At 44.4% G+C, this 12,952-nt stretch overlaps 1 protein-coding gene across 14 annotated transcripts in view; it reads left to right on the forward strand.

Annotated features, from left to right (window-relative positions):
- Window positions 1-12,952, forward strand: part of tjp1a (tight junction protein 1a) — a 185,345-nt gene that overhangs the window by 33,395 nt on the left and 138,998 nt on the right. For all 14 annotated transcript variants that reach the window (XM_082969451.1, XM_014175455.3, XM_082969445.1 and 11 more), the window contains one exon: window positions 7,693-8,008. In XM_082969451.1, the coding sequence (XP_082825577.1) occupies window positions 7,693-8,008 (316 nt within the window). The remainder of the gene's footprint in view (window positions 1-7,692; window positions 8,009-12,952) is intronic.

The raw sequence follows: 12,952 nt of genomic DNA on the forward strand, positions 1-12,952 counted from the left end.
TTGCTCTGTACCATTCAGCCCCACAGCACATTTGTTTTACTTCCTGTGTTCCAAGGTCAAGGACTTATAGCACTGCTGTCAGGTATCACTTTTCACTGACTACCTAGATAGGCCATGTTGATGATGTAAAATAGGCATTTAGCTTTTCTAATGTCCACTTACTGCATCATGTCAAATCTAAACATCCATATTGTTTTTGATAATTAGTTCACCTTGTCGACACTGATTATATTAAAATGTGTATCTGGCATCAAAGACGTATAGGTCGTCATTATTATGACTACTAATGTACCAGTGCTTCCAAAACACCTACTGTCCTATTTGAGTGAATGGACATGCTGAGTATGACGTGGCCGCATGGTGAGGACAGTGGACTTAAACTGCTGCATTTCAAAACCATTAGCGCTATTGTGGTGATGATATAACTCTATCCATGTCTTTTAAAATGCGTCAATGCTGAATCAGAGATGATCCATAATAGATGTTTAGGGGCGAAAGCTCTGGTATGTCGTAATGTTATGTGTTCACTACCCAGTATAAGCAACCTAGTCTCAAAGCATTCCGTATTATTCTGTACGGAAATCCGAGAGACTACATTTAGTATGATATGTTACAAATTACAATTCGTATTATATGTTACGAATTTCTAAAATGTATGATATGTTACAAATTTTAGCTAGGTTAAAGGGTTAGGGGAAGGGTTAGCTGAAAGGGAAAAGGCTAGGGTTAGGGGAAGGGTTAGCTCACATGCTAAGTAGATGCAAAGTAGCTAAAAATTAGTAAGCATTGAAAAGTTGCTAAAAAGAATTTGCTAAATTTGTCCGTGATGAGATTCTAACTCGCAACCTTTCGGTTGCTAGACGCCCACCAATCCACCCGGACCAACCACCCTACTTTCGTCTTTGCCTTAAGTAACCTTCTGTCTTATGTAACCATACCAAACGTAACACATCATACTAACTTGAGTATCCCGGATTTACATTTACTATGTTACATCTACTATGTTACATCTAGTTTATGAGATCAGGCTGGTATAACCCTGAAATCTCCATCGCTAACTATAACATTTTCCGGCAAGATAGAACTGCCAAAGGGGGCGGTGTTGCAATCTACTGCAAAGATAGCCTGCAGAGTTCTGTATTACTATCCAAGTCTGTACCCAAACAATTCGAGCTTCTACTTCTAAAAATTCACCTTTCCAGAAACAAGTCTCTCACTGTTGCCGCTTGCTATAGACCTCCCTCTGCCCCCAGCTGTGCCCTCGATACCATATGTGAATTGATTGCCCCCCATCTATCTTCTGAGCTCGTGCTACTAGGTGACCTAAACTGGGACATGCTTAACACCCCGGCCATCCTACAATCTAAGCTTGATGCCCTCAATCTCACACAAATGATCAATGAACCTACCAGGTACAACCCCAAATCTGTAAACACGGGCACCCTCATAGATGTCATCCTAACTAACTCGCCCTCCAAATACCTCTGCTGTTTTCAATCAAGATCTTAGCGATCACTGCCTCATTGCCTGCATCCGTAATGGGTCTGCGACCAAACGACCACCCCTCATCACTGTCAAACGCTCCCTAAAATTCTTCTGCAAGCAGGCCTTTCTAATCGACCTGGCCGGGGTATCCTGGAATGACGTTGACCTCATCCCGTCAGTAGATGATGCCTGGCTCTTCTTTAAAAGTGCCTTCCTCACCATCTTAAATAAGCATGCCCCACTCAAAAAATGTAGAACTAGGAACAGATATAGTCCTTGGTTCACTCCAGACCTGTCTGCCCTTGACCAGCACAAAAACATCCTGTGGCGTTCTGCATTAGCATTGAATAGCCCCCGTGATATGCAACTTTTCAGGGAAGTTAGGAACAAATATACGCAGGCAGTTAGAAAAGCTAAGGCTAGCTTTTTCAAACAGAAATTTGCATCCTGTAGTACTAACTCAAAAAAGTTCTGGGACACTGTAAAGTCCATGGAGAATAAGAGCACCTCCTCCCAGCTACACACTGCTCTGAGGCTAGGAAACACTGTTAACATTGATAAATCCACTATAATTGAGAATTTCAATAAGCATTTCTCTACGGCTGGCCATGCTTTCCACCTAGCTACCCCTACCCCGGTCAACTGCCCGGCACCCTCCACAGCAACCCACCAAAACCCCCACCATTTCTCCTTCACCCAAATCCAGATAGCTGATGTTCTGAAAGAGCTACAAAATCTGGACCCATACAAATCAGCCGGGATAGACAATCTGGACCCTCTCTTTCTAAAGTTATCTGCCAAAATTGTTGCAACCCCCATTACTAGCCTGTTCAACCTCTCTTTCATATCGTCTGAGATTCCCAAAGATTGGAAAGCTGCCGCGGTCATCCCCCTCTTCAAAGGGGGTGACATCCTAGACCCAAACTGCTACAGACCTATATCTATCCTACCCTGTCTTTCTAAGGTCTTCAAAAGCCAAGTTAACAAACAGATTACCAACCATTTTGAATCCCACCGTACCTTCTCCGCTATGCAGTCTGGTTTCAGAGCTGGTCATGGGTGCACCTCAGCCACGCTCAAGGTCCTAAACGACATCATAACCGCCATAACCCCACTGGCAAAGCCAACACGTCTTTCCTTCCAGTTCTCTGCTGCCAATGACTGGAACGAACTACAAAAATCTCTGAAGCTGGAGACTCTGCATTTTTTGAACGGGGCATGCTTATCTAAGATTGTGAGGAAATTACTTTTAAAGATTGACCAGGCATCCTCGACTGACGGGATGAGGTCAATATCCTTCCAGGATACCCGGGCAAGGTCGATTAGAAAGGCCTGCTCGCAGAAGTGTTTTAGGGAGCGTTTGACAGTGATGAGGGGTGGTCGTTTGACCGCGGACCCATAGCGGATACAGGCAATGAGGCAGTGATCGCTGAGATCCTGATTGGAAACAGCGGAGGTGTATTTGGAGGGCAAGTTGGTCAGGATAACGTCTATGAGGGTGCCCATGTTTACGGATTTGGGGTTGTACCTGGTGGGTTCCTTGATGATTTGTGTGAGATTGAGGGCATCTAGCTTACATTGTAGGACTGCCGGGGTGTTAAGCATATCCCAGTTTAGGTCACCTAACAGAACGAATTCTGAGGCTAGATGGGGGGCGATCAATTCACAAATGGTGTCCAGGGCACAGCTGGGAGCGGAGGGGGGGTCGATAGCAGGCGGGAACAGTGAGAGACTTATTTCTGGAGAGATTAATTTTTTTAATTAGAAGTTCGAACTGTTTGGGTATAGACCTGGAAAGTATGACAGATTGCAATTCCTCCCCCTTTGGTAGTTCTATCTTGACGAAAAATGTTGTAGTTGGGTATTGAAATCTCCGAATTTTTGGTGGCCTTTCTCAGCCAGGATTCAGACACGGCAAGGACATCAGGGTTGGCGGAGTGTGCTAAAGCAGTGAGTAAAACAAACTTAGGGAGGAGGCTTCTGATGTTGACATGCATGAAACCAAGGCTTTTTCGATCACAGAAGTCAACAAAGGAGGGTGCCTGGGGACATGCAGGGCCTGGGTTTACCTCCACATCACCCGAGGAACAGAGGAGGATTAGGATGAAGGTACGGCTAAAGGCTAGAGCGTTGGGGACAAAGAATAAAAGGAGCGGGTTTCTGGGCGTGGTAGAATAGATTCAGGGCATAATGTGCAGACAGGGGTATGGTGGGGTGCGGGTACAGCGGAGGTAAGCACAGGCACTGAGTGATGATAAGAGAGGTTGTATCTCTGGACATGCTGGTTATAATGGGTGAGGTCATCGCATGTGTGGGAGGCGGGACAAAGGAGGTAACAGAGGAATGATGAGTGGAACTAGGGGCTCCATTGTAAACTAAAACAATAACTAACCTAAGCAACAGTATACAAGGTATATTGACATTTGTGAGAGACATACAGCGAGGCATAAAGTAAGGTGTTGATTGGGAGAGCTAGCTAGACATCAACGGGTGAGACAACAGCTGATCAGCTAAAACAACAGCAACAACAGGTAAAATGGCGATGACTGGACAGAGAGGGTCGGTTACCTACACACACAACCTGAGTTCGCGGCTGGGGCCGACAGATAAACAAATAATAAACAGAATGGAGTACCGTGATTAATGGACAGTTCAGCAGGCATCAGCTATGTAGCCAAGTGATCATAGGGTCCAGGGGGCAGCGGTAGATGGAACAGGGAGGCCGCGGAGTAGTCGCTACTACGCTAGCACGCGGGCGACACGGCGCTTAAAGTTAGTAGCCCGGGGCTAGTAGAAGCGTCTGCTCCGACGTCCGACGGAGGCCGGTTGGAGGCACAGCGGATAGAGTATTCGTCGGCAGACCAGTCGTGGTGGTGCGGCGGGGCGCCGTGTCGACAAAGGATCCAAGCCAGATGGCGAAAGAGGTATTGTAGATGTAGTAATTTAGTTTGCTAGCCGGGGGATGCGCCTGGCTCACGGCTACCTGGTGCTAGCTTCAGGGCATGGGGCGTTAGCCACTATAGCCACTCGGTGGCAGCGGTGATCCGGTGCCAAGGTCCAGAGCTTACGGCAAGGATCCGGTGGAGTAGTGGGTTCTAGCCGTGTTTGGGTGGGGTTGGGGTGAGCAACTGAGTAGGCCAGGAAGTGGGCCTCAGGGATAGCTTCGTTACTGGGTAACTCGGTGGGTGCTAGCTAGCTGTGAAGTTCAGGAGTAATGGTCCAGGGATTACGGCAGGAATCCGACGTTGTAGTGGAGAGACAGTCCGATACTGGTAGGCTGGCGAGTATTATCCAAGCTAAAAAAAGGGCTGGTATTTGTGCAGAAGGTAGAGGCCGCTAGCAGTGGCTAACAATGACTAAATAGCTTGTAGCTAAATTAGCTGGTTAGCTTCTGATGGCTAGGTGGCTCTTGCTATAAGGTCTAAAAATTTAAAATAATAGCGGTTCTGTATCACATTGGGTGAGGCAGGTTACCGGAAGGTATAATTGAGTTAAAATGGAAAGAGATTGAAAATAAAAATCGAAATATATACAAAAAAGGACGAAAAATACAAAAGTACACGAGAGGACGAACAAAACACGTCTGCACTGCTACGCCATCTTGGGCCATCTTGGCCAGGTCGCAGTTGCAAATGAGAACTTGTTCTCAACTAGCCTACCTGGTTAAATAAAGGTGAAATAAAAATAAATAAAAAATAAGACGTGTGTATCAAGAACCATGCTGAAGTTGTCAGTAAAACGCAGTGATGACCGTTTCAGTCCTCTGCATTAAGGGAGATTCTCTATTTCTGGACAAATCTTCATGTAATATTCATAAACTTCACCACTCACAAGAGTTACTGCTTACATTTTCATTTTTTTTTCTTTTTTCTTTTCTTAAAGTTTAGGCATTGTTTGTTGTAAGGGTACACAAGAGATAGGACAAGCAGTGTTTGAGTCTAAGCTGCTCACAATTTTACTGCGTTACTCCACAACAGCAAGGAAAGCAGTCCATATTTGCACATGCGGCAAGTTTATTTCTGTTTTCATTGGAACGCATAGTTTCCAAAGTATTCACTCTCACAAGGACTCTTCTGTGTGCTTTAGTTTCATGTAGATGGGTTAGTAGAGTGTACCACATAGAGCTTCTGCATGGTCCCTCTGTATGGGCCAGTTGACCCAGAGGTACTGTACCATGACCGGTGGTCCATCCATAGCCTGTATCAGAGCAGAGAGAGAGCACAGCTACAGTGCCATACCATCCATCTGAATGCAAGTCTTTCATTCTTAGAAATCTACTCCAGAACCCCACAGGGCTTTCTAAGCTGCCACTCGGCTGAATGAATGGAAACCCCTCTTCACAGCTGCTATGTACAGTAAGACTCTGGGATTGTGGTTGTCAGAGGCTCCTCTAGATTGAATGCAGTGTGTGTGTGTGTGTGTGTGTGTGTGTGTGTGTGTGTGGGTGTGTGTGTGTGTGTGTGTGTGTGTGTGTGTGTGTGTGTGTGTGTGTGTGTGTGTGTGTGTGTGTGTGGTGTGTGTGTGTGTGTGTGTGGTGTGTGTGGTGTGTGTGAGAGACAGAGAGCACTCTGATAGCTTTGAAAGTAAATCCCTGGTGTGCGTGGGCTGGGATGGTCAGTAGCGGGGGAGTGAAGAGGTCATGGGAGAGAGGCCCAGGCAGCTTCCAGCCTCTACATCAGGGCTGCTGCCCATCATCCATCATCACGGGGCCAGAGCAGGAAATGTGATGCCAGGCAGGGCACTGAGGGGAGGCAGTCCCCAGGCTTGTCCTAGAGGTTTTTGGTTTTGGGAGCCGGTAACTTCAGTGCCAGTGAATACATCAGCATGTGTATGGCCCTATCACGAATCAACAGAGATAAAACTGGTCTCTGTGCTATTTTCTCTTATCTTGCATCTGTTCTGAATCTGTTGAGACACAGTCAGTGGTACCAACATATAGAAGGCACTCATAGACATGCAGCAGTGGTCTTATGCTGTTTGATGCTCATCGTTTTATTTGAGTTCAAATAAAGCATGTTTCTTCTTGTGAGGAGCTTTGTTGCATTGTGAATAAATGGTAACAACAGAAAACTCAAAAGTGATCACAGAAGATTCCGATTCGACCCTGTCTTGTTGTCTTTATGGAATCACCTCTCAATAGACCCCTTTCACGATCCATACCATTTACTGCTCTTAAAAGCAAAGGAGATGTGTATCGGTGCAGCCCTAAGGTCTAACTTTCTGCAGGTCGATAGTGCTTACCATACATGCCGTCGTGACATTACTTGAATAAGTAATCAGCTTGCAGAAGTGAGGGCTAGGTAGTCAGCACTATTGTATTGCAGTAATGCCACTAAAGCACTCTATACCCAGAGCTCTAGTGCTTCTGCTGCTGTTGCTGCAGCCGTAGTTGGAGCCATTTCAAAAACGTTTACAAAGCCAGTTACAAACCTTTAGGAGCTTAATCGTGATTTCCCTTCAATCTTTAACACAGAGTTCTATCACTTCCTCTCTTGCCTCCTCACAGCTTTCACATCGCCTGTTTGATTCCTGAACTCGGAGGGCTATAGCAGTTTTAGGCTGTTTGACAGTGGGACCGGATATGAGTATAAAGGTTATAGTTTTCCCCCAAGCAGCAGCAGCCGCATAAATTATCTGCTGTGACAGAACAGCCTCCAGAAGCCCCGATCCTCTCCAACATCTGGATTCCTGCAAGCTGGGGGTCTGTGGGGGGATGAGTGTGGCTTTGGGCCCTGGCGGTTCTGTTCAGCTAGCGGTTCTCTTCAGAGGGAGAGTGTGGTGGTGCATGTTAGAGCTGAATAATGGAGGAGTAGGAAGGATGCTCCATACCTCAGTCCCCCAGGGGCCACATGACATTGGTGCATGTTAGAGCTGAATAATGGAGGAGTAGGAAGGATGCTCCATACCTCAGTCACCCGGGGGCCACATGACATTACACCCAATTAGCACACTTGCCTTGAATGCATCTCAACCCAACAGGGAAAAGTGCCCTTTAAAGAAATGAAGAGAAAGGGAAAAAACGTTTTGATCTATCCTGTATTCAGCTGAGTATCCGCTGTCTCTTACCTCAGTTCCTCCTGTGCTGCTAGTGTTGAGCTTTGTCCCTCCATTTTGAAAGTGTGTGGTGTGGTGGTGATTGTGTATGTATGTACTGTATGTTAACACTAATGTGGTGTCTCTGTCCGTCTGTCTCCCTCTGTGTTCCAGGGTGACTCCCACAGATGGATTGTCAGGGATAGGTGCCACAGGGATAGGCACCGCTGCTTCGTCCGCTGCCATTACGGAAGCTCAGGATTCAGCAGAAGCAGCTGCAGAAGATGCTGCAGCTGCTCGTGCCGCTGCTCGTGCCGCTGCTCGTGCAGGTGCTATGTGTGGTTCTGGTGCTATAGGAGGATGCAGTGTAATGTTTGCCACCTCCACACTCTCGCTGCCCATGACCCAGGGCAAGCCCTCCCTCCGCAGGATCAAGGGCCGCATTCACCGCAGCAAGAGCCTGGACAGCATAGACCTGCTCGACTCCAATGTAAGTTCTAAACGGACAAAAATGTGTGTGTGGTGGTGTGTGTATGCGTGTGCGTGTGCATATGCATGTATGCTTTCTAATGACAGTTTTCTGAGGACATGGATAAATGTGTCACCCTACATTTTTCAGAGGCCTTTCTAACTCATGAATAATATACATTATCGTAATGCTGCTTAAATGCTATTCTCTAAATCCCCTGCAGTCAAATTGTGAATGTTAGGTCATGAATCTAAACAGACTCTTTAATATTATCAAAGGCAATGAAGAGACGATTTAAAAGGGAAATATCTTTACTATTTTCCCTGCCAAAATGGCAAACATGATGACTGTCTTTACTGTACAAATGGGCTTTTCAGTTCATATAAGTGCCTACATGATTGTTCAAGTAAGTGCGTACAAGTGAATATAAATAGGGGTGTGTTATTAAACTAAATCATGAATATTGTTACGTAACTTCATGTTTATCTGGGGACAAATAGTACATTCTTCATGAACAGCAAATTAAGTTGATATTTTGCCCCTGTTTAAAATAATTGTAAATAGGGCCTACAACCTTTTAACTTTTAGGAAAGATAAAACCACTAGCTAGCTGCATTATTGGGTTCCCTTACGGAGATGGTATTCTAATGGAGTGTGGTGTAAAGCAAAGCTTTGATCTCTGTCCTCATACATGAAAAGCAGTTGCTATTTGAACCTCTTCCCTTACCGATACAGGCTGAACTGATTTCTATAGGCTCTACAGACATATAGACATATATCTCACTGAAAATTGGAAGCCTCCCACTTACCCAGTGATAGTTGTAAGTACAGTGCCTTCAGAAATGATTCACACCCCTTACAGCCTGAATTTAGAATGGATTAAATATCCCTTTGAGCATGATGACGTTATTAATTACACTTTGGAAGGTGTATCAATACACCCAATCACTACAAAGATACAGGCATCCTTCCTAACTCAGTTGCCGGAGAGGAAGGAAACCGCTCTGGGATTTCACCATGAGGCTAATGGTGATTTTAAAACAGTTACAATTTAATGTCTGTGATTGGAGAAAACTGAGGATGGATCAACAACATTGTAGTTACTCCACAATACTAACCTAAATGACAGAGTGAAAAGATAGTTGCCTGTACAGAATAAAGCATATTCCAAAACATGCATACTGCTTGCAAAAAGGCACTAAAGTAAAACTGCAAAACTTGTGGCAAAGAAATGAACGTTATGTCCTGAATACAAAGCATTATGTTTGGGGCTAATCCAACACAACCTATCACTGAGTACAACTCTTAATATTTTCAAGCACGGTGGTGGCTGCTTCATGTTATGGGTATGTTTGCCATCCGTAAGGACTAGGGAGGTTTTTATGATAAAAAACTGAATAGAGCTAAGCACAGGCAAAATCCTAGAGAAGTCTGCTTTCCAACAGACACTGGATATCACGTTTCAAGGTAAGACACAGATGCAGACAACGTCGGATAAACAACAGTTTATTAATCCAATAGGGGCAGGCAAAAGACAGGTCAAGGGCAGGCAGGGGTCAGTAATCCAGATAGGTGGGGAAAAGGTACAGGACGGCAGGCAGGCTCAGGGTAGGCAGAAAAGGTCAAAACTGGGAAAACTAGAAAACAGGAACAATCGAGAGACAGGAACAGAGGGAAAGCACTGGTAGGCTTGACGAAGCAAGGGGGGGGGGGGGGGTGTAGGCAATCACAAAGACAGGTGAAACAGATCAGGGTGTGACTCAGAGTCTAAAACATAAGGCCAAATATACATTTGATTTGCTTACCAAGACGACATTGAATGCTCCTGAGTGGCCTAGTTACAGTTTTGACTTAAATTGGCATGAAAATCGATGGAAAGACTTGCTGTCTAGCAATGATCAACAACCAACTTGACAGAGTTTGAAGAATTTAAAAAAGCTCTTAGAGACTTACCCACAAAGACTCACAGTTGTAATCACTGCCAAAGATCATTCTAACATGTATTGATTCATGGGTGTGAATACTTATGTAAATTAGATATTTCTGTATTTCATTTTCAATACATTTGCAAAAAGGTTCTTAAAACATGTTTTTAATTAGTCATTATGGGGTATTGTGTGTAGATGGGTGAGAACATCTATTTAATCCATTTTGAATTCAGGCTTCAACAAAATGTGGAATACAGTGCCTTGCAGAAGTATTCATCCCCTTGGCGTTTTTCCTATTTTGTTGCATTACAACCTGTAATTTAAATTGATTTTTATTTGGATTTCATGTAATGGACATAACCAAAATAGTCCAAATTGGTGAAGTGAAAAAAATAACTTGTTTTAAAAAATTCTAAAAAATTTAAAACTGAAAAGTGGTGCGTGCATATGTATTCACCCCCTTTGCTATGAAGCCCCTAAATAAGATCTGGAAATAACCAATTACCTTCAGAAGTCACATAATTTGTTAAATAAAGTCCACCTGTTTGCATTCTAAGTGTCACATGATCTGTCATATGATCTCAGTACATATACACCTGTTCTGAAAGGCCCCAGAGTCTGCAACACCACGAAGCAAGGGGCACCACCAAGCAAGCGGCGCCATGAAGACCAAGGAGCTCTCCAAACAGGTCAGGGACAAAGTTGTGGAGAAGTACAGATCAGGGCTGGGTTATAAAACATATCAGAAACTTTGAACATCCCACGGAGCACCATTAAATCCATTATTAAAAAATGGAAAGAATATGGCACCACAACAAACCTGCCAAGAGAGGGCTGCCCACCAAAATCCACGGACCAGTCAAGGAGGGCATTAATCAGAGAGGCAACAAAGAGACCGAAGATAACCCTGAAGGATCTGCAAAGCTCCACAGCGGAGATTGGAGTATTTATCCATAGGACCACTTTAAGCTGTACACTCCACAGAGCTGGACATTACGGAAGAGTGGCCAGAAAAAAAGCCATTGCTTAAAGAAAAAAATAAGCAAATGCGTTTGGTGTTCGCCAAAAGGTATGTGGGAGACTTCCGAAACATATGGAAGAAGCTACTCTGGTCAGATGAGACTAAAATGTAGCTTTTTGGCCATCAAGTAAAACGCAATGTCTTGTGCAAACCCAACACCTCTCATCACCCCGGGAACATCATGGTGGTGGCAGCATCATGCTGTGGGTATGTTTTTCATCGACAGGGACTGGGAAACTGGTCAGAATTGAAGGAATGATGGATGTTAAATACAGGGAAATTCTTGATGGAAACCTGTTTCAGTTTTCCAGATATTTGAGACTGGGACGGAGGTTCACCTTCCAGCAGGACAATGACCCTAAGCATACTGCTAAAGCAACACTTGAGTGGTTTAAGGGGAAACATTTAAATGTCTTGGAATGGCCTAGTCAAAGCCTAGACCTCAATCCAATTGAGAATCTGTTGTATGACTTAAAGATTGCTGTACACCAGCGGAACCCATCCAACTTGAATGAGTTGGAGCAGTTTTGCCTTGAAGAATGGGCAAAAATCCCAGTGGCTAGATATGCCAAGCTTATAGAGACATACCCCAAGAGACTTGCAGCTGTAATTGCTGCAAAAGGTGGCTCTACAAAGTATTGACTTTGGGGGGGTGATTAGTTATGCACACTCAAGTTTTCTTTTTTTTTTTGTCTTATTTTGTGTTTGTTTCACAATTTATAATATTTTGAATTTTCAAAGTGATAGGCATGTTGTGTAAATCAAATGATACAAACCTCAAAAAATCTATTTTAATTCCAGGTTGTAAGGCAACAAAATAGGAAAAATGCCAAGGGGGTGAATACTTTCGCAAGCCACTGTAAGTCAAGGGGTGTGAATACTTTCTGAAGGCACTGTATGTTGTTATTACGTGGCCTCTCTCAGAGATGGCACACCGGTTATATTAGAAAGCTTGTATGGAAAGGGAATTAGTGCAATGCAGCCTTGGTAATCATTCTCAGCGACACACACACAAACACACACACACACACACTGCCATAACACCTTCACTTATGCAATATGTGACTTCTGTCAGTTCAGCATTGAGTTCTGTGAAACCTAAAGCATTCCATATGTCCCTGACTGACTGAGTGAGTGAGTGATTTATTCTTCTAAAAAGAGTAATCTGATAAATAGTAAGCTGCTTGAATCAAGCTCTAAAAACCATGACAACCCTGGGAATCTGCAGTAGCTGAGAGCAGCTTGGCTTGGCTGGCAGTGGGTTTCTCCTCTCTGGTCATCTCATATGAATTGCTCTGAATGGGGAAAGGGGGATGGGTGTCGGAAAAGCAACCACCGGTTTATGAAGTGAGAGCATGCCAACTTGCCACTAATGCACAATAAGACTGCTTTTTAGGGCCACTGGAACACACAGGACATTTCATGCATTAAATCAGCCAACCCTTTTACATAGCCAACATTTTATAACATTCACCTTACATAAATACACACAGATTTGCACTTGCTTTAGACACCTGTCATGAGACATCTTGTGTTTACTGCGCCACCCTCACTAGAATCCCCTTGATACAAACACAGACTCAGACATTACCCAGTGGAAGAGGAGTCTAAACTAACAGCTGTATCTGCTTATTTTGTGTTTTTGATGAGGATGTCATTGGGAGATCATGTATTTTGGTAAGGGCTCATCATTCAGCACCTCCACAACAGCCGGCCTGTCCTCGTGTGTCTGGGTAGGGGCTCATTATTCGCCCCCTACACAGCAGCCGGCCTGTCGTCTGTGCATGAGAGGGACTCATTATGACTAAATTTAGAAAAAGCACCATTTGCATTTTACAGAAGTGAATCCATTATTGATGTGGTGGAGCTGGAGGTGGCAGTAACGGACCAGCCGTTGGCCTAGGTGGCACAGAGCAGCATGGCTATCCTGAGTGGATACACATTCATGCTCTCACTCACACACATACTGTTAGGTTCTGACAAACAGTGAAAACCTAACAGACAACTAGTCAAAGC

The sequence above is a fragment of the Salmo salar genome, chromosome 26 (genome assembly GCF_965601325.2).
Source record: "Salmo salar chromosome 26, fSalSal1, whole genome shotgun sequence".
Taxonomy (NCBI): Eukaryota; Metazoa; Chordata; class Actinopteri; order Salmoniformes; family Salmonidae; genus Salmo; species Salmo salar.